The 23317-nt window shown below is 36.2% G+C and overlaps 1 protein-coding gene across 1 annotated transcript; it reads right to left on the reverse strand.

Annotated features, from left to right (window-relative positions):
* Nucleotides 1-7703: 7703 nt before the first annotated feature.
* LOC126809980 (1-acyl-sn-glycerol-3-phosphate acyltransferase gamma) lies at nucleotides 7704-23277 on the reverse strand. The gene is made up of 9 exons (XM_050534867.2): nucleotides 23169-23277; nucleotides 17800-17989; nucleotides 16969-17138; nucleotides 16004-16171; nucleotides 14103-14256; nucleotides 13510-13615; nucleotides 12680-12758; nucleotides 11478-11676; nucleotides 7704-10610 (listed from the first exon to the last, which is right to left on the reverse strand). Exons 2-9 carry the CDS (start codon nucleotides 17981-17983, stop codon nucleotides 10513-10515), a joined length of 1158 nt encoding a protein of 385 aa, XP_050390824.1. The 5' UTR covers nucleotides 17984-17989; nucleotides 23169-23277; the 3' UTR covers nucleotides 7704-10512.
* Between the last annotated feature and the right edge of the window lie 40 nt (nucleotides 23278-23317).

Raw genomic sequence — 23317 nt, forward strand, 5'->3', positions numbered from 1 at the left:
TGGATGCTTTTATTTCTTGTAGGGTATTATTGATCATTTGATTAGAATCAATAAAATAGGTCCTACTGGCATTACTCAATTGAATGTTCCAGAATTAAAATCTGGCAATCAAGTAAGCTTCAGAAATTCCGAAAATGAAATGGCATTTAACCGTCTAATTTTTGTGCTCCGACTGGGCTAGTAAAGATGGGCATACACCATACAGTATGCTATTATGGGAATTCTACCCGGACAGTCAGTGGCGTTATGGCCTAGTCTTTATTTTGAATTGCAGAAGTCAGTTGTTTTTTCTGTTAGTGCTGCCAATTGTATGGGACCTCAGTCTTTCATCCATTCCTTAAACATGCATTATGCAAGAGCAAAATCAGCTTATTACAAGTCTTTCTTTAGGCCTGAAATGTTATCTAAATTATCAATTAGACATTAATTAACTTATCCAGACCATAATAAACTCTCAATGTCAAGGCTAGCCTTCGATGTAGGCTGGATTAGATTCCTATATGCCGCTAACGGCCAAAGATAATTAAATCAGAAAAAGTGGATAATCGAGATAATGCTGTTTATATTAATGATTTTAGTAATGATGAACGAGACTATGCAAAAATTTCACCCGCTTCTTTCTCGACTCATAGTGGATCAATTTGACTGAAATTTTCAGCAAATTACCCTTACACTATCTAGTTTTTAACTATTATAGCGAGAACTGCCATATCTTTATCTTATCTCCCATAATGTATCTTTAACCAGCCCTCCATCCTGCATTCCTGAAAAGGAGAGATCTAACTGGGGTTTTAACTCGGGACCTTCTAGTTAGTCAGCCAGCAAGATACTCACTGAACCACCATGGCTCTCCTGGTCGACCTTCATATGTAGACTATGGTCGCGACTACAGTCTGAACCAGCACCCAATCGCAACTGGCCCGGACCATTGACTAATCATTATGGATATGCCCATGTCAGTTGCTCCGCCTTCTATATTTTCTGCTATTTATTCATGTTTTTTTAATAACTGGTTAATTTTCCACACTGCGATGTGAAAGCAAGTTTAAAGTAAGTTAAAATAGGATTAGTCAATATCAGAATATTTTTCATTGTATTTATGTCATCCAAGATCATTTCACACAGTGTTTTGTTGTGGGCCTATATATATTCGAATAAAAAGATCCTAATCTGTCAAATTCATCAAGAAAACGTGTGAAAAAAATCAACGCTCATTCACCAACTTTCGGGTGTTAACATGGACCCTATAATACAGTCCATGGCATGGCATGGTGTAAATAATGCAAATCTTGTCAGCCATCTTTGCGCTATCCCGAACTTGCTCTATAGTAGGGTGCAGCTGGTCACGACCACAGGTTGAACTAAATGTCAATCGCATGCAGATAGTTCGACTATAGCACGAAAGGGCGCCCAGAGTGACCAAATGTCTTGCGTCCTATGATACAATTTTTGGAGTTGATCACAAAAAACAAAACATGTTTATTATATCAATTTTTTTTATAATTCTGATAATTTACAAAGTCATTTTAATATAAAAAGGTCAATAATATAGGTAAATATATAGATACCGGTATATGTATATCTAGATATGAAAGTGTTCTAATATTGTGGTATCAAACATTCACAGGCTAGGTAATGGGGATGTGATGTCGCACTTTATGTCATGGGTTATATTCATCCATGTCAATGGAGTTTTCGATGCAATCTGATTAAAGCACAGATCCTATTTTTTTTCGTTTTTTATAGTTCATTTACTTGTCTTCACAACACAAGGATGTGGAAGAGTTGTTATATAACAGGCATTCTGGGTGTTGTGAGGGATTAGCCAATACACGGTCTGTTATGGCGAGTTCTTGGCGTGCAGTGCACGGAACTGTGGGTAAACCACTAGAAACGTTATCGCTGATTGATTAATAAATATTTGATGTCATAAGAGTCAAAAGCTGCTCATATGACGTCTGACACAACTTTCCACTACAACCAGTCAGATCTTCATGTAGTGGAGGTCAACGGAAGTATAAACAAGCCAACAGTGAGGCTGATGTCCCCCGCTGAAATCCCGAAATAAATAGATGACATATATTAATTAATTGCATGTTTATCTTTTTCAAAAGTATCCAGCAATCAAACTGATTATTAAGTATACATTAAGTTTCATCACTCTCTATCAGATAGAATCAAAATAAACAAGGCATTGACCTAATAAACACATACACCAAGTTTGAACATTCTAGCTCAATTAAAAGTTATCGTGTCCCAAAGCATCAACCAATCAAATTGCTTATCTCTGCTTACCCTAAGCGGAAAATGCTCATCTTCGAACTCCATCAAGGCATTGACCTAATCAACACATACACCAAGTTTGAACATTCTAGCCCAATTAGGAAGAGAGTTATCGTGTCCCAAAGCATCAACCAATCAAATTGCTTATCTCTGCTTACCCTAAGCGGAAAATGCTCATCTTCGAACTCCATCAAGGCATTGACCTAATAAACACATACACCAAGTTTGAACATTCTAGCTCAATTAGGAAGAGTTATTGTGTCCCAAAAAGTGTGACGGACAGACAGACGGACAGACAGACAGACGGACGAACCCATTTTAATAGTCCCCTGCTTTCTTCGAAAGGCGGGGGACAAAAAAAAGAAACGAAATATAGATCTGTATTTTAATCAGATGGTTTTCGATACTTTTGGCAGATGTTTAGTTTTACCAAGAAAATGTTCTATTATTATGGTATCAAACATTCAGGAAGTAAAACCGTAAGCCATCTGAGAACATTTTTGCTGTGGATTAAGTCGTTTAAAAAATCTGACACATGAGATGATGACGATCAGTGACTTCACACTAATCTTATTAATTCATAAACCATGACCATGTCCATTAACACATCTAGTACTTAGAATAAGGCTATTTTTTTATTTTCTGGAGCTGTCAAGCCAGCAAGAGTGTTATTGTCCCTTTAATAAATCTTCTTAACCTCTTAATAATAACAATTAAATGTCTGATGACCAGAATATAAAACCATTTGTCATTTTGAAATTAATATAAAAAAAAATTTCTGCGGTCACATGTGCAATACTAGGGAGGTGCATTTTCATTGGACAGCAGGCCGTGTTTCTGCCATCTCTTCAATGAATTCCACTGTACTTATTAAGTATACACACTATTTTCTGTATATATCCACAATATCCTTCTTACTCTGGACAAGTGATTCAAGCTGGCTCCAAATCAACTGTCCTTCTTACACTAAACAAGTGAATCAAACAGGCACAAAATCAACAGGGGAGACGCTAATTGTAGGCCGATTGGGGAGTTTTAGGAAGGTTCAGGAATTCCCATAAATGAGTATTTTGGGGGAATGCCAACTCTATCCTACAATTAGCATCTCCCAATCAATTGTCCTGCCATTCAGCGAGAAAAGTGAATCAATGAGGCTCCCAATCAACTGTCCTGCCATGATTAAGCTGAACAAGGGAATCAATCAGAATCAATCAGCTGGAGGTCCATATGAACAATGAACCAATATCCGTGCATGTGATGATGACTAGATATGCTTCTATCATGAATTATGTGTAAAATATATAATATACGTGTATGTAAAATATATACCGGTAGTGTACGTGTATGTGGTATTAATCCTACATTTCATCATCAAAATATATACTCATCGACAAGATACATATATATTACCTTATAGTGGCTACCTGTTTTCGAGGGAGTACGCTAAATCGGAGACGGTCCTGTACATACGTCATATGTGGGTTAGGACCTGTAGATTTTGTTAAAGTCTTGAGATGTAAACAGGGCTAGCACCAACCCTCACCCTGGACCAAGCCTAACCCTTACACTAACGCACAATCTACAAATGACGTCACATTTGCAGGACCGTCTTCAATCTAGCGTTTTTCGTGTCCGAGTGACCTGAATCTGGAAATTTATAGTTTTTATGTGTTAAAAGATACTTAAAATGTTCCTATTCTTTAAAAAAAAATTATTTTCGTAATTTCACAGGAATGTGTTTATATATTTATTCTGAAGATATTGTTTTATGCTAGGTTCCCACTGTCACGAATCACGCTACGATTGAAATCGTGATGATGATACTATCAGGTTTTATCATACATTGTGGTCAGTCGTAGCAATCGTGTTGACTGTATTGAAACGTATACGAATGTACCAGATTGTGGACTCAATAGGGGCAATCATATTGTAACGCGTCGCTCGACAATGGGGACCTAGCATCAATTAGTAATTACAAAACTTCACTCTAATTCAAATTACTCGGAAACAATCCAAAACACCTTGATGTTTAAACATAGATTATGCAAGAGCTAAATCTGCCTATTGCAGGTCTTTCTTTACGCCTGAAATGTTGTCAAAATTATTAATTAGACATCAATTAACTCATCCAGACCATAATCAACTCTCGATGTCAACGCTAGCCTGCGATATATGCTGGATTATGATCAGATTTGCTGCTCAACTTTCATTGATGATTTAATCATGAAATGGATAATCGAGATTATGTTTTTTATTATACCGACTTTAGTAATGATCATCGAGGCTAGACCGAAAATTCAATCGCTAAATTCTTGGTTCAGAGTCGATCAATTAAACTGAAATTTTCAGCATATTCCCTTTACATTATCTAGTTTTAAACTATTATAGTGAGAACTGCCAGCTCTTTATCTAATCACCCATAATGTATCTTTAACAGATTCAGTTATATATCAATAAAATACGTCTTGATTTTAAATAGGAACGGATTCAATTTCATTTAAATTTAACATACCTTATAATAATTAATTGCATAGATCATAAACAATTTAACAAAATGAAACAAAAAAACTGAAAACAAAAACACAATATAATAAAATATAACAAATTATGTGGAATAATTAAATAATATAATTGACATGATAAAAATAATTCAATTTCACAGGTAATTTATTAAAAAAAAAAAAAAGGTTTAAGTAAAATTATATGATGACTGACTAATTTATCACTTAACGTTGCTTTAAAGACAGCGAAATTATTTAATACCTGACCGGCGATCCAAAGTCGTCTCAATTCTCAGCAGCCCTGCTATACTATTTGTAGGCCTGACCTAATGTCTATCCAGGTGCAATGCCTTTAGAAGGGGCCTAGGACGACATCTTTGGATTGGGCCTATAATTGGAATTAGCACCACCTTTGGAGACTGTCAGGTAAATTTCTTAATCGATCCTTGTTTGTTTTAAATTCTTTTGTTAGTTTTCTTTTATTTATTACTACGTGGTGTAAAAGGTAGAAAAACAAACAAAACAAATCTATATTATATCAAAGAAATTGACTGTTTTGTGGTTTTATTCACAAATTCCACAGTCAGTTTTAACTACTTTTACTTCTCTAAACAAAATCTTTCTAAAAAATTAAATGGTTTGTGGTTATATTCATAATAGGCAAATTCAACATTTTTAAGTCAAATTTCAAACTTTCTATAGAAAGTTTTAAAGTGAAATAATATAGCTACAAAGACAAAAATTGAACACAATAAAATTAATCACAATTAATTGACTAATCAGGTTATTACATATTATATAAATGTGATTCAAAGGGTATATAACTCTAACTCAATATTAACCATAATATTAAACATTAAAGACAGAGAGAGAGAGAGAGAGAGAGATGGGGTTTAACGGCCACTCGACACAGACTAGGTAATTTTGGGACTAACACATGGTTCAATTTTATTTCAATAATCTGCTTGCGTGTAGGGGTCTTTAGCAGTTAGAGCAACCCGCAGGATCCGGAGAGAACCCACAAGGTTGGACAGGCGACCTTACTCTTTGTCATATACAACCAAGGATTCAAAACCCCGCCAGTTGACTCAATGACAGACAGTATGATACAGCCATTTACCCCCCAAACATTAAATAAACAAATTATAATTAAATATCATCCATGTCAATCAATATTGATGTTATCTTATAGTTGCTTATAGAGAGAGGGAGAGAAAGGGACAGAGAGAGAGAGGAAGAATGAGAGAGAGAGATGGGGTTTAACGTCCACTCGACACAAACTAGGTTATTTTGGGACTTAACACACGGTTCAATTTTATTTCAAAAATCTGCTTGCGCATAGGGGTCTTTAGCAGTGGACCAGAGGACCCAGAGAAAACCCACAAGGTTGGACAGGCGACCCTACTCCTTGTCATGTACAAACAGTTGCTTATAGATGTTGCTTATAATATCATATGTTAAATATAACAGAATTGTATATAAACCTCCAATTATCAACAATTAATAATTTTCTAATGAATCGCACCTTTTAAAATATAATTGTACATATCATTTTCTAGTTGATTCAAACTTGTAACGTTTGGTCTTTCACCTATATTACTGCAATAAACTTATTCTATTCTATGGCCACCTGGCTTCTCATATCCAATATTATAGACGCAAAAACATTTCAGAATCAGTTCCTTTGGTCTGAGTAGGACCTTAAACTTCTTTTGGTCTGAGTAGGACCTTAAACCCCATTTCATTTCCTTTGATCTGATTCTCTATGGTCTTAAATACCATTTGTAATGAAGAGACTTGATGAACAAAGCAAGACATATGTGGCAGCAATCAAAATTGACTGATCCACAACAATAAAGAGAAACAGAGATAAACTTGTAGACTCGAATAACCAGGTGCACAATTGGACGGGTCATATATTTCACCGAAAATAACTGACTAGGTATTAGAATAAAAATTTATAAAACTTGAATATAAATCAGTTCGTATAAATTCATATTATATTATATGTGCTTTTTAACTCATTTTCGTCTATTTCATGGTTACTAAGAACAGAGTTATGTGCCCTTTAATCATAATAACAAATATACAAAGCAGGATTAGAACTATGAACATATTTTGATGAGCCAGGCAATTTCTAACTTAACGATATACACTCAAAAATAAAAAATACTCAATATGATTAGAACACAGATCCTATTTTGTTTCGTTTTTATAGTTCAAAATTTCGTTCTACTTGTTTTTACTACACTAGGACCGGGAAGAGTTGTTATATAAGCCATGTTCTGGATGATGTGAGGGATTAGCCAATGAAACGGTCTGGTACGGTGAGTTCTTGGCATGAAGTGCACGGAACTGTGGGTAACCCACTAGAAACATCAACGCTGATTGGTTAATCAATGTCTGACGTCATAGGGTCAAAAGCCGCTCGTATGACACCTGATGTAACTTTCAACTAAAATTGGTCAGATCTTCATGTAGTGTAGGCTATCGAAAGTATAAAATAAATGAAACGAAATATAGATCTGTATTTTAATCAGATTGAAAGTACCCATATTTCATTTAATTTTTTTAATACTTTCGATGGCCTCCACTACATAAAAATCTTACTGGTTTTAGTGGGTGGTCGCTTCAGGGGTCATATGGGCGTCTTTGACCATGTGATGTCATTCATTCGTTTAACTTTTTGCGGCGGTGTTCCAAGTGGTTATTTGGGAATACAAATTTTTCTGTTTTGTTTTCTATCGCTGTGAATGATTACACAGTTCCATGCGCCACACAATAACAACGTGACTTAGGCCATTTGACTGGCTAAATTCTCACATCATCCAGAATGCAAGTTATATAACAACTCTTCCAGATCTTAGTGTAGTAAAGTCAAGTAGAAATGAAATCTTGAACTATAAAAAATGACACGAAATAGGATCTGTGTTTTAATCAAATTGAAACAAATACTGTAAGTTTCATTATAAATGACAAGTTCATGTTAAGGTTTAAATATTCAATCCTAATAAATAAAATGTTTAACAAAATTATCATATTTCATAACCTGGTAATAAGGGTATTTCCGGAATCCAAAATGGACGCTTTATATAGATAGAGTAATTTGGGGAAAACTAACCCTTACCCTAACCCTTTTTAGAAGACTGATCCAATTTACCTTTTACCTCCTTGAAAGGGTTAAGGTTAGGGTTAGTATTCCCCAAAATACTCATTTATATAAAGCAGCCATTTAGGATTCCGGAAATTCCCGAACCTCCTCCATATGGCCTACAATTAGCATCTCTCTTTGTTTTTTATTAGGCCTAAGGCACCTGTCACAGACAAAGTCAGACATGATTCAAGCTTTATCAGACATGAGACCTCTGGTGTCTGGTACAGGTTTGTCATTTCCAGATCAGTATATTTTGGCTTTCATATTTAACAAATTTGGATGAAATAATCAGAAAACTTACTTTCTGACACAAAAAGAAAACAAAAAAAAACAAAAAAACCATAACAATCACAGGCATAAATATATCCAATAATAAGCTAATTATTCAGCAATATAACAGATGCAAAAAAAAAAAATATACAAATTAACAATATTTTGGCATGTCCTCGTCTTACATTAGTTTCTTATACCCAGACATACTAAACTTGTGCTGTCCACTAAATGAGATGAGAGATGAATGGGGTTTAATGTCCACTCAACACAAACTAGGTCATTGTGGGACTATGCTTGTGCGTAGCTGTCTTTACTCTTTAGCAATGGGCAGAAACCGGAGGGCCTGGAGAAAACCCACGATGTTGGACGCTGGCCATTAGATTTTGTGCCAGGTCCTTAGTTATATAAATCAATCCTTTACATGTTTATTTGCATGAGAACTAAAATTTTATAATAATGCCCGCCTTTACTATATTGTACCATGGAAGCTAATTCATATAAGTCCATTTGGCTTGCTTTTTTTTGTATCAGGTTTTTAATGGGAGAGAGAGAGAGAGAGAGAGAGGGTTTAACCTTCACTGACACAAACTAGGTCATTTCGGGACTAACATATGGTTTTTATTTTTATTTCAATAATTCGCTTGCGCGTAGGGGTCTTTAGCAGTGGGAGGAAACCGGAGGACCCGGAGAAAACCCATGAGGTTGGACAGGCGACCCTACTCCGGGGATTTGAAACCACGCCAGTCGACTCAATGACAGACTTTATGATACAGCGCACGCACGCTAACCATTCAGCCACCCAACCCTCTTTATTTAGGGACTTACTTATTAAATTGCTTAAGTAGAAATTATTATTGGGAAATATGTCTGGATGATCTGAATGAAAATTGTGTTTTAAATAAAAAAAAGATTCTAATTAATGATAAGGTTGATGTAAAAAGCCTCCAACCCACAATCATCCGCTGGACTGGATAATCAAAACTCAAGGCTATGGACCAATGGAGATCCAGGGTCAGGGATGATCAAGTCTAGTCATGTAAGTTCAGCAGGGTTGAAAGACATTACATTAATGTTTTATAAATTCAATAAAAACAAAATACATTCATATTGCGTGTATAAATTAAAACGCAACAAACATTTAAATAGAATACAATAACTGGTTGTTATACATATAGCGCGAAAATTCACCAAGTATATAAGAGAGAGAAATGGGGTTTAACATCCACTTGACACAAACTAAGTCATTTCAGGACTACCATATGGTTCAATTTTATTTCAAGAATTTGCTTGCGCGTAGGGGTTTTAGTAGTGGGAGAAAACAGAAAGACACAGAGAAAACCCACGAGGTTGGTGAATCACAATACATATCGTATTGTGACTGCAGTGACAATAAGCAGTCAAATCATCATGCTATATGTAAAACATCCAAATGATTATTTTCCATATAAATATTTGTTGTGTTTTTATTGTGCTCTATCACTAAATCTCACTCATGGCACTGTAACATGGGTATCATTTAATCTTGTGTATCTAGCACTAATTTGTTTAATATCAAATCTTTGTTTAAAAATTCGCAAAAACTATTTGAATATGAATATTTTTGTGAGCACTAAATTTAACACATCAATTTCTCAACTGAATTAATCTACTGACAAAGTAACATCGTCAAATCATTCCTAGTATAATATACCAGTAGACTAATATATAATTTATATCAGCGATGCTTCAACGATGGTAGTCTATCAGGCAATTTAAGTACCATTGTAAAATGAAATAATAAATCATACTAGGTTCCCACTATCATTATTCGAGCTACGATTGAAATCGTGGTGTTATCGTGGTGATCCTATCAGGTCTTATCACATATTACAATCATTCCTAGCAATCGTGTTGATTGTACATGTATCTGCACGTACCAAATTGTGGACTCAATAGGGACAATCCTATCGCAACGCATTACACGACAGAGGGAGCCCAGCATTAGTAATTTTTTTCTATTTAAATGTGTTGATTTTATCAAAAACGTATCTGCATGTACCAGATCGTGGACTCAATAGGAACAATCCTATCGCAACACATCGCGTGACAGTGGGAACATAGCATTAATAATTTTTTTCTATTTAAATGTGTTGTGTTAATAAAATGTATGATATAAGTGATTGCAAGTCTAATGGGTGGTTTATGAAAACAGACTCAGCAGGGCGATTGACACCCTGCAGGCTATCTGTAACAACCAGTCTGATTGGGTTAAACATCCTGAGTTATAAATGCATAAATTATGCTAATTAGCAGGTTGACCTTTTAGTTGACCTTTTTGTGATTTTTGTTGTTTTCTGTTCCATAGTGTGAACCCCTGGCTATTTCTGTTACTCCTATCATCCATCGAACACCTACAGACGCTGAAATTACAGAAGACAGGAAGTGCTAAACAGGAAGTGCTAAACTGAAAGTAGACTCGAGGAGATAAAATTGTGTCCTTTTTTGCACAATAGGAATTCCTTGCCTGTAGTACAAAGGAAAGAAATGAAATGGGGTTCAACGTCCTACTGTTCTGCTCCTATACTGGGCTAATGAAGACGGTCATACGCCATACAGTGTGCTATGAGGGAAATTTTGCCTGGACAGCGGCACTATGGCCTACTCTTATAACAAATTCCAACTTCCAAGGGATCTTTTACGTGCACTCCAATGTGTACATGGGACCTTGGTTTTTTCATCCCATTAAAATGACCAGACAGCTGTTCTTGTAAGGCCCTCTGTCCTGCTTCACTGACAAGTGGGAAACCATGCCGGAAAATCTGGATGTACTTTCTCAGCCAATGCAGGGATCAAACACCCAACCTCCAGGCTAGCGAGCCAGCGTCTTACCCACTTAGCCACCATGCCCCCCCCACCCGATTTACATATAACTTGTTGTACTGTTACATATACTTACTTTAATGATTGATATACATAGAACTTGTGAGAGAGAGAGAAATGGGGTTTAACGTCCACTCGACACAAACTAGGTCATTTCGAGACTAACATATGGTTTAATTTTATATACATAATTCGCTTGCGCGTAGGGGTCTTTAGCAGTGGGAGGAAACCGGAGGCCCCGGAGAAAACCCACGAGGTTGGACAGGCGACCCTACTCCTTGATACGTATAACCGGGGATTCGAAACCACGCCAGTCGAGTCAATGACAGACTTTATGATACAGCGCGCACACTAACCATTCAGCCATCCAACCCCCCCATATAACTTGTACTGTTATATATACTTACCTATAGTTATAACTGATATACATATAACTTGTTGTAATATTGTTCCTGATAGAAATATTCCACCCAGATATTTAAATAATGGAACGCACGTTAAAACGAACCAGAATATAGTAATGATCAGATCATAAGGCCGACTTGGTATTTTATATGGTACACCTTCAAATTTCTGTTTTTGCATAAAATTTTCAAATATTTCATCCTGAAAGATAAAAATAAAATAGAAATTTCACAAAGTTTGGATGATAACTTTTGGCGTTAAGAGTGTTCACAAGGTTCAACAAAGTGAAACAAGGGCCATAACTCTAGACATAATAAACGGAAATTATTGAAATTAAATAGGATTCTATATCTCACTAATGTAAACAATATAGATCAATTCTAAAACAATCGGCTGATAAAGTTTGGCGTTAGAGCATTCACAAGAAACGGACAGACAGACCGACAGGCAGACCGACGGCAATATACGTCCACTTTTCCACGAGGGTGCATAAAAATGATAATTTTGTGAATTGCCAGCTGTCCACGAATGTTTTTCAGTCTGAACACTGGGAGGAAATAGATGTCGCCTAGATGTAACAACCAATCTGATTGAAATACAGATCCTATTTCGTTTCAATTTTTATAGTTCAAAAATTTGTTTTACTTGTTTTTACAACACTAGGATCTGGAAGCGCTGTTAAATAACCCGCGTTCTGGATGATGTGAGGGATTAGCCAATGTAACGGTCTGTTGCGGTAACTTTTTGACATGAGGTGCATGGAACTGTGGGTAAACTACTAGAAACATCAACACTGATTGGTTAATAAAATGTCTGACGTCATAGGGTCAAAAGACGCTTGTACTAACAGTTGTTGTCTGGATGTCTGATATCTGATTGTAAACAAACAAAGGTCTTGGCCAGAAAAATGGCTGCTTGTTTTGTTAACAGAACACAGTTTTTATGGGATACAATCACTAGTTTTATTCTAAAAGCACGATGTTTCGACAAGTATCCTCTTATCGTTATCAAGCTTGATTGTATCCCATAAAAACTGTTAATGTGTTTCCGATTGCTAAATGCCACTTAAAGATTATGCTTGTATTGTTGGCACCACAATGTCACGGCCACTCAGGTTAAAAGTACATGCAGGCAAATAAGTGGACTTAAATAAGAATTACACAGCACAAAATCATCACGGTGATACCCAAATAAGTTTACATACTTTTTCTTGAAATAAATCACGTAACCAAACTGCTGCCTCCTCATCCGTATCTACAGGTACTTTATCTAAATCAAATCTCCTGAAAATAATATACATAAACAAATTAAAAGACTATCTCCCTCTCTCTTTCTATCTCTATCTCTGTAACAAAAATTTGTAATTATTTAAGTGAATCCCTGTAAACAGCATGAATAAACATATGATCAGATACATGTAGAACATAAAGAGGCATTATGAGAGATTAGATAATTATCTAAATAGTTATAAATAGTTAAAAAATAGATTTGAAAATTTCAATCCAATTGCTCCACTCTGAACCGAGATATTAGCTTTTGAATTTTAGGCCTAGCCTCGATTACTAAAGTTGGTACGATAAACGGTAAATCATCAACCCCAAAACATATGCCATCCGATGGCATCAAGAGATGATTATGGACTTGGTGAGTTATTAAATGTCTAATTAATAATTCATTTAAAATTTAAGTATAAAGAGAGATTTGCAATAGGCAGATTTACCTCTTGCATACACTGTAATCAGGGTATCACTTAATCTTCCACATTCATTTAATATCAAATCTTTGTTTAAAAATTCGTAAAAATCGTTTAAAATCACCGAAAATAGTCTAATTTGTACTTATGTCCAGTTTAAAGCTGACCATTCAATTTTGATAATGTGTGTCCAAATTAGATGATTTAGGTGATTTTAAATGATTTTTTTATGATTTTTTAAACAAAGATTTGACATTAAAAGATTGTGAAAGAAATTAGTGCTAGATACACAAGATTAAATGATACCTGAGTTACAGTGATACATGTATGTTTAAACGTACCTAACGAGTAAATGAGCTGTAACTGATTTTCCCTGTATAACATTCATTAATGTTGGTTCTGGACCATCGCTAGGAAACGCTATTGTTAAATCATATACTGCTGGTACTGAATAAAAAAACAATCATATTATAAATCATAGTGTTGTCTTCACCAAGGAGACAGTGAAATGGGGTTTAACATACACTCGACACAAATTAGGTCATTTCGGAAGTAACATATGGCTCAATTTTATTTCAATAATTCGCTTGTGTGCAGGGGTCTTTAGCAGTGGGAGGGAACCGGAGGACCCAGACAAAACCCACAAGGTTGGACAGTCGACCCTACTTCTCGTCTTAACAAAGACAACAGAACTATTCTGGCAGTCATATTGTTAATGACTTTAACGACACTGTAATTTGCGTCAACGAGCAGCCTTTTGGTTGGAATTCCAGCACTATATAAGACAATTATTATTATTTATTTATTTATTAAATCAGCAGTCACTTTTTAATTTCATATTTTGTGCCAACGAGCAGCCTTTTGGTTTGAATTCCTGCGCTATATAAAGACGATTATTATTATTATTATTATCATTTATTAAATTGGCACTCACTTTTTCCTTTCATATTTTGTATCGAGAGTATGAAACCTTTTGGTCGTGGTAAAAGATGATGTTTCATATCGGGATAACCTCTTGACCTTGACACTTCTAAACTAGCTTTATGTTTATCTTCTGTAAATCGTGTTCCCTCAGGAAATAACAAACACTGAAATACACAAAAACACGACAGATCTATTTATGTAAAAATCTACGTGATTTCCTTTTCGATTTAATCTTGAAGTCAGTTAAAGTAGTTAAACATGCATTATCCAAGAGCAAAATCTGCTTATTACAAGTCTTTCTTTAGGCCTGAAATGTTATCTAAATTATCAATTAGATATTAATTAACTTATCCAGACCATAATCAACTCTCGAGTCAAGGCTAGCCTTCGATGTTGGCTGGATTAGATTCCTATATGCCACTAACAGCTATTGATAATTAAATCAGAAAAAGTGGATAATCGAGACTATGCTGTTTATATTGATGATTTTAGTAATGATGACCGAGACTATGCGAAAATTTCACCCGCTTCTTTCTCGGCTCATAGTGGATCAATTTGACTGAAATTTTCAGCAAATTACCTTTACACTATCTAGATTTTAACTATTATAGGGAGAACTGCCATCTCTTTATCTTATCTCCCATAATGTATCTTTATGTCTCTAACTCGATATCATCTAAAGTCTTTGACATTGATGTTGTGATCTTACCGGGAAAAGATGGCTTCTGATATCCAATATTTAAGACGAAATAAACATTTTACCATTGGTACAAGAATTGTGTACCGTAATGCGTTTCAGTTCCATTGTAACAAGGGACACAAAGAATAAGGCTAGACATATTCTGCAAGTCATTTCAAACAGTGACGCCATATTGTTACTAACGGTGTAGACTGGAATAACCAACGGTGACGCCATATTGTTACTAACGGTGTAGACTGGAATAACCAAACGCTAGAGGTTGCCATTCGATTGAGATTTCTGGCGTATTTCGCCATACATAACTGATTTGATATTACTGTAAAAACGGAAATGATTGAATGTAAATCGGTTTAAATACAGATCTATATTTTGTTTCGTTTTTTTTATACTTTCGATGGCCTCTACTACATGAAGATTTGACCAGCTGTAGTGGGAGGTCGTGTCAGGAGTGATACAAATGGCTCTTGACCATATGATGTCAGACATTTGATTAACCAATCAGCGTTGATGTTTCTAGTAGGATACCCACAGTTTTGGGAGTCTCACGCCAAGAAATGAAATGAAATGGGGTTTAACGTCCTACTTTTCTGCTCCTATACTGGGCTAATGAAGACGGGCATATGCCATACAGTGTGCTATGAGGTAAATTTGCCCGGGCAGTGGCACTATCGCCTACTCTTATATCGAATTCCAACAGCCAAGGGATCTTTTACGTGCATTCCAATGTATACACAGGACCTCGGTTTTTCGTTTTATCCGAAGGACTAGACAACTGTCCTTGTCAGGCCCTCCGTTCTGCACCAACGACAAGTGGAAACCACGTCGGAAAATCCAGATGAACTTTCTCGGCAAATGCAGAGATCGAACACCCGACCTCCAGGCTAGCGAGCTAGCGCCTTATCTACCTAGCCACCCTCACGCCAAGAACTTGCGTTCTGGTTGATGTGAGGGATTAGCAAATGAAACGGTCTGGTCAGATCTTCATGTAGTACAGGCCATCGAAAGTACAAAACAAAAGGAAATGAAATATAGATCTGTATTTTAATCAGATTGAGATTCCATGTGATTTAAGACTTTTTAAAACATATTTTAAACCGCATATTTCGGTAACAGGACACAAAACGGATTCCTTCATTAATCAATGATTATCAAGATAATAGCTTTGCTTTACCAGCCTGTAAAATATATTTACACTGTACAGTAATACATACCGTCACCCAATAACCGTCTGGATAATCTGTTAATTTCTTTAAATCATTTTCTATTGTCTTTTTGTCAGATTCCCAATTTCGTTTTAAAAATATACTTTCATTAAAATACCAGGCCCAACCAATCAACGGAACATATTTCAACATTTCTTTACCATAAATCTTACAATTCTACAAAAGATGAAAAAAATAAATTATTTAAAGCTATATTTATTCAACACATTGATTGGAGAATATGACTATTTTAAAATATATGACTACTGTGGAATATTTGACTACTGTGGAAAATATGACTACTGTGGAAGATATTTTGTTTCTAAAAACAATACCTGTTTATATACAACGTATGTTTTGAGCTAGTTTGTGTTATCAGCATATTAAAAAAATGTGAAATGAAATGAAAAAGATTTAACGTCCTGCACCCACAAGCATACGCCATACAGTGTGCGGAGGGAAATTTTGCCTGGAAAGCGGCGTTACAGGCTACTTTTATTTCAAATTCCAACTTCAAAGTCTAGGCAAAACTTTCGAGGGTCCTTCTAGGCCCACATCAGGATTTGACTAACGCAGATCCTACTTCGTTTCATTTTTTATAATTCAAAATTTCGTTTTACTTGTCTTCACTACACTAGGATCTTGAAGAGTTGTTATATTACCCGCGTTCTGGATGATGTGAGGGATTATCCAATGAAATGGTCTGTTACGGCGAGTTTTTGGCGTGAGGTACACAGAATTTTGGGTAAATCACTAGAAACGTCAAGGCTGATTGCTTAATCAATGTCTGATGTCATAAGGTCAAAAGCTGCTCGTATGATGCGACCTTCCAGTAAAATCCGCCAGATCTTCATGCAGTGTAGGCCATCGAAAGTATAACAAAACAAAACGAAATATAGACCTGTATTTTCATCAGATTGGTAACATACTTAAACTTTAATGTTAGAAAATATTTTTAAAAAAATGAATTTTACCCCAAGCATTCCAAATCGTTCTGCTAGAAGCCACGTCATCAACCAATCAATATCGTATTTATGATTCATGACCACGAGAATATGTTCCTTTCCCACCATCTTTAAAACCTCAGGACTCGTATATAACAGACATTCTGATCCAGACCACCATTCTCCTAGTGATATAAACACTGAAAACAAGACAGAGATGAAAATGAAATGAAATGGGGTTCAACGTCGTCCTACTGCTCCTATACTGGGCTAATGAAGACGGGCATATGCCATACAGTGTGCTATGAGGGAAATTTTGCCCGGGTAGTGGCACTATCGCCTATTATTATATCAAATTCAAACTGCCAAGGGATCTTTTACGTGTATTCCAAAACAAGAGAGACGCTAACCAATCGGCCATCCACCACCCCCAATGAAAACAAACATGATATTGCAAAGTAAATTGAAAGTAGCAAGAAAATTCTGTATGCTGCAGAAAAATAAAGCTTTAATTTCTAACTTTGTGTATGGCACAGGAAACGAAATGGGGTTTAACGTCGTATTGTTCTGCTCCGACTGCGATAATGAAGACGGGGATATGCATAAAGTGTAGTAGGTGGAAAATTTTGAAAATCATAATACAGCCAGCCTTCTCTTATATCGAATTCCAACTGCCAAGGGATTTCTTACGTGCACACCAATGTGTACATGAGACCTTGGTATTTTGTCCCTTTCGAACAACTATACATTGTCCCTTGCCAGGCACTCGAACCACTGACAAGGGGAAACCACTCTGGAAAATCCTGATGAACTTTCTCGGCCCACACTATTAAATGCAGGATAAAAAAAATGTCAACTTACATGACCAATGAGCGTACGCTAAATGTACGATGATCTTTCTGTATAGATGTTTATTAAACGGCCAGACAATACAGGCACACAACATGAGAAAACACACGATCAAACCACTCGCTACGAACACGTAACCCATTAATAGATGTAATATAAACCATGTTTTTATCTGCTGACCTAATGTCATCGTCATGGTGATCTGAAATACACAAAATAAAGACAAATAATTAATTTTATAAAGAGAGAAAGAGAAATGGGGTTTAACGTCTGCTCGACACATACACCCAGCAAATCGAACCACGCCACTTGAATCAACGACAGACCTTCTAATCCAATGTGCAAGTGTTACCCAAACCTTCTGATCCAACACGCACTTGTTAACCATTCGGCCACCCAAGCCTCCTCACAGTTAACAAAATGGTGACAGGCTTATTGCATAGTGAGCAACATACATCAATGACATTTTAATTCCACATATCTTTGTACACGTAAATACAGAATGGAATTGAAACATTTTTGGACTGATATTCCTAATTAGAGACCATTCCTATTGATTCCTATTGCCTAAAACGGTGCAGTATGTGTAATATTGCAAAGTATTCAGTTACAAATGTAGCTCCTATATCGTCTACTTAACCTCTGTTTAAACTAGTTACATGTATTAGCTCCTATATCATATACTAAACCTCTGTTTAAACTAGTAATTAGCTCCTATAACACCTGTTTGATCTCTGTTTAAACTAGTTAGCTCCTATAATGCCTGTTTGACCTCTGTTTAAAATAGTTAGCTCCTATAATGCCTGTTTAGCCTCTGTTTAAACTACATGTAGTTAGCTCCTATAACACCTGTTTGACCTCTGTTTAAACTAGTTACATGTAGCTCCTATAACACCTGTTTGACCTCCGTTTAAGCTAGTTAACTCCTATAACGCCTGTTTGACCCCTGTTTAAACTGGTAAGCTCCTATTTAACCTCTGTTTAAACTAGTACACGTAAGCCCTATTTACGCTCTTTGAATGAAATGTTGATGGCTGTCCACTATCATAAATGCATCCGGGACATGTACATACTACATGTATGAATGATGTTATAATTGTGTTGACAGAATGATCATATGGTTATGTATAAAGATACATGATGAAAATTTGACAGAAAGCCAACAATGTCTAGAGTTGTGTGTTATTTTGTTCATTAAAAAGACATTTTGGTGAGTAGAAAAAGGTTCATTATATCAAGGACATTGTGTTAAGTTACATGACGGTGGATTTTATCAAGGACATTTAATCAAGGACATTTTATCAAGGATATTTTATCAAGGATATTTTATCAAGGACATTTTGTTAAGTTCAAGCAACAATTGTATTTTTTTTTTAAGTCATCTGTTTAAAATAATAAGTTAAAATAAAGCCTTAAAATACATCTATATACAGTCCTACCATATGAAGGGGCGGGACGAAAAGTTAACATGTGCACGTTGCATCAAAAGTTCTGTCATTGGGTCAAATGGCTTGGTTTTGGTTTCCTGTATGTACGTGACAAGGAGTAGGGTCAAGGAGTAGGGTCGCTGTGTCTGACCTTATGGTTTTCTATGAGTCCTTCAGATTTCCTTAACATATGGTTTAATTTTATTTCAATAATTCGCTTGCGTGTAGAGGTCTATAGCAGTGGGAGGAAACCGGATGACCCAGAAAAAACCAATGAGGTTGGACAAGCGACCCTACTCCTTGTCACATACAACCGGGGAATCGAAACCACGCCAGTTGACTCAATGACAGACCTTATGATAAAACGCACCCCAGAATAATTCCTATGATTGTATAGAAATAGTATTGTATTAATTTAAACATACATTATGCAACAGCTAAATCTGTCTATTGCAGGTCTTTCTTTAGGCCTGAAATGTTATCTAAATTATTAATTAGACATTAATTAACTTATCCAGACCATAATCAACTCTACATGGCATCGCTAGCCTGCGATCTTAAGTGGATTGTGATCTGATTTACTGCATAACTTTCCTTCTCGATTAAATGATTAAATGGATAATCGAGACTATGCTGTTTAACGTACTGACTTTAGTAATGATGACCGAGGCTAGGCAGAAATTTCATTCGCTTAGTTCTCGGTTCATAGTGGATCAATTTGAATGAAATTTCCAGCAAATTGCCTTTACGTTATCTAGTTTTTAATTATCATAGTGAGAACTGCCAACTCGTTATCGAATCTCCCATAATGTATCTTTAAGTAATACAATTATGTTCTGACTTTCTAAGAAAATATGAAACTATATCTTTAAATTGAAGAGAGGTTGATTCTATCAAGGACATCACTAACCTTGATTCTTATACAAGTAGATGTAATATCTATCTTGTTGTACAAAAAGTACAGGGTACACTGTACCAGTACAACTTGACATACAGATATCAACTGGAATGGCTGAAAACACTTCTATAGAGAGAGAGAGAGGGAGAGAGAGAGAAAAAGAGAGAGAGAGAGTTTTAACCCACACAGGACACAAACTGGCAAGGGGGAACCACCCCCGAAAATCTTGAGGAACATTCTAGGACAATAACAGGAGCAAACCTTAGACCTCCTGATTAGCAGAGAGAGAGAGAGAGAAATGGCGTTTAAACGTCCACTGGACACAAACTAGGTCATTCTGGGACTAACATATGGTTCAATTTGATTTCAATAATTCGCTTGCGCGTAGGGGTCTTAGTAGTGGGAGGAAACCTAGAGAAAACCCACGAGGATAGACTGGCGACCCTACTCATTGTCACGTACAACCGGGGAATGACAGACCATATGATTCAACATGCACATGCTAACTTCTACGATCATGTCAGGGGTGAGTCCAGAAATCTTTGTAAGATGGGGTTTGCCAGGTTCCTGTTAAGGAAATTTGACAGTTAACAAAGTATGATGCCATCATTGTCTCCAAATTACGTAGGCATACATACACATTGAGCTTTTGTAAAGAGAGAAATCCAACATAACTTTAGATGTCAATTTTTATAATGAATTAATAGGATCACACATGTCTATATCATTATTTCACGCTTTGAATGCCCATCCTATCCCCACCATTTGATGATAAAAGATAAAGCACATGACCGTTACACTTTTTTTCTCACAAACATGTTGTTTTACAAATCTTTTTTTATGTTGCTGATCAGGTCTGTGCACCCCCCTCCCACCCCCCAATCCGCCCCTGCATGTAAGACCAATACAATACAAACCTTTAATTCTGACCTGAACAGGGGGTGTTGTTCCTTTAACCCGTTGTACTCTACGTGATCTCTATAGGATAACCACTGTACAGTGTTTACACTATGATAAACAAATATTTCAGGTAGCTTCAAATTAGGTAATTCAGTCAATATGATCATCCAAAGTCCATTCTTAGCTTCTTGACCTCAGTTCTACTATCATAATTGTGTTTTAAATTTGTAAATTTATTGTTATCAAGTTTTTATTTTGAAATTTGATTTGTATACTTGACTTTCTGGATTGACCCTTTGCCCTGTAGATATGTATGTATTGGAGGTATACATGTCTAGTGTGCTAACAGTGTAAATACTACAGTGCAAAGTGCGCCTGATGGACAGTCCCCCCCCCCTCTCCCACTGCAACCGCTAAACTCCCCCTACCTGTCCAGGTCTTATTCATCAATCAATTTAAACCAAGGTCAAAACCATGACAGAGTCTGTCAAAAGATTTTCTCCAATACTATACCATAGCAGAGGCACAATACCTTACCCGAGGCACGATACCATACCTGAAGCACAAAATCCCAGCTGAGGCATGAACCCATACCTGAAGCACAGCACCTAATTACCTGCAGCATAATACTATTACTATTACTGAACGATATCACATGAGAGGCATGATATACATGTACATGGACCTCACCTGAGGCACAATAACTTACCTGAGACACAATACCATACTTGAGACACAATACCTTTCCTGGGGCACAATACCACACCCAAGGCACAATACCTTAACAGAGGCATACATGTAATACCTTAACAGAGACAAAATACCTTAACAGAGACACAATACCATACCTGAGACACGAAAGCATACCTGAGGAACTATACCATACCTGAGGTACATGTTTAATACCTTACCTGAGGCACAATACCTCAGTGGTTGAAATACTAATTTTAATTTGACACAAATCAGACCAACAACAGTATTTGAAAAATGTAAACACAGTTACATGTACAACGTAACTAATTAAGCCTATGAGAGAGAGAGAGAGAAATGGGGTTTAACGGCCCACTCGACACAAACTAGGTCATTTCGGGACTAACATATGGTTTAATTTTATTTCAATAATTTGCTTGCGCGTAGGGGTCTTTAGCAGTGGGAGGAAACCGAGGGACCCGGAGAAAACCCATGAGGTTGGACAGGCGCCCTACTCCTTGTCACGTACAACCGGGGAATCGAAACCCTGCCAGTTGACTCAGTGACAGACCGTATGATACAGCGCGCGAATGCTAACCATTCGGCCATCCACCCACCCCTTAAGCCTATGAATATAAATCTGTCAACCATGAAAAAACAGATAGTTCTTGTAGTTATAGAATATTTTTTAAATTTATTTTTTAAATAAGGAAGAAGAATTAAAGGAACTAAATCGCTAATATTTGGGAACTAGAAATTGACACAAACGAGTTGCAATGTATATAATAATGTAATATGAATGTATATAAACTGATTTACATTCAATTGTTTCTGTGTTTACTGTAATTTCTACCGTAATCAGTTATGTTCGGCGAAATAGGCAATCTCTAGCGTCTGGTTATTCCAATCTACACCGATAGTATTTATTGCGCATGCTCTCCAGATAAGAATATGGCGCCACCGTTTGACATGACTTGTGAATTATGTCCAGCCTTGTTCTTCAAGTCCCTCGATGCAAATGGCGCTGAAACGCACTATGGTACACGATTCGCGTACCAATGGTAAAAAGTTTATTTTGTCTTAAATATTGGATCAGAAGCCCATCTTTTGCCCAGTAAGATCACAACATCAATGTTGATTTAAATTAACAAATAATTTGTGTTTTCAATATCGAAGACTTTGGATGATATGGAGTTAGGGACTTCGCTACTTACTTTCATAAATGTTATTACCAAAAACACATTTTTATGTCATAATGAATGGCATGCTGGGAATGACATGCATGGGCCAACTGGGCAAAGTCCAAACTCCAAGACCAAACAGAATATAAAAAATGTTTGGAAATTTTAAAAAAAAACAATGACATGACTTTCAGGGTTTTCTTTGTAACTTTTTTTTCCATATTTGCTACAATCCCAACATCTACAAGTAATTAATTAATTGTCACGATTTAAAATATACAATACCTGATCAAAATTGATCAACTGATTGGTAACCACACGTTTTTATTGCCCGCTACTCAGTCCATTTAACTTAGCCAACTGACTCATTCAACCAAAACGTATCAAAACATACCATATCTCTCAACCTTTGACCTGTAAGACTAATAAAATAC

Source organism: Patella vulgata, chromosome 2, assembly GCF_932274485.2.
Source record: "Patella vulgata chromosome 2, xgPatVulg1.2, whole genome shotgun sequence".
Lineage (NCBI taxonomy): Eukaryota > Metazoa > Mollusca > Gastropoda > Patellidae > Patella > Patella vulgata.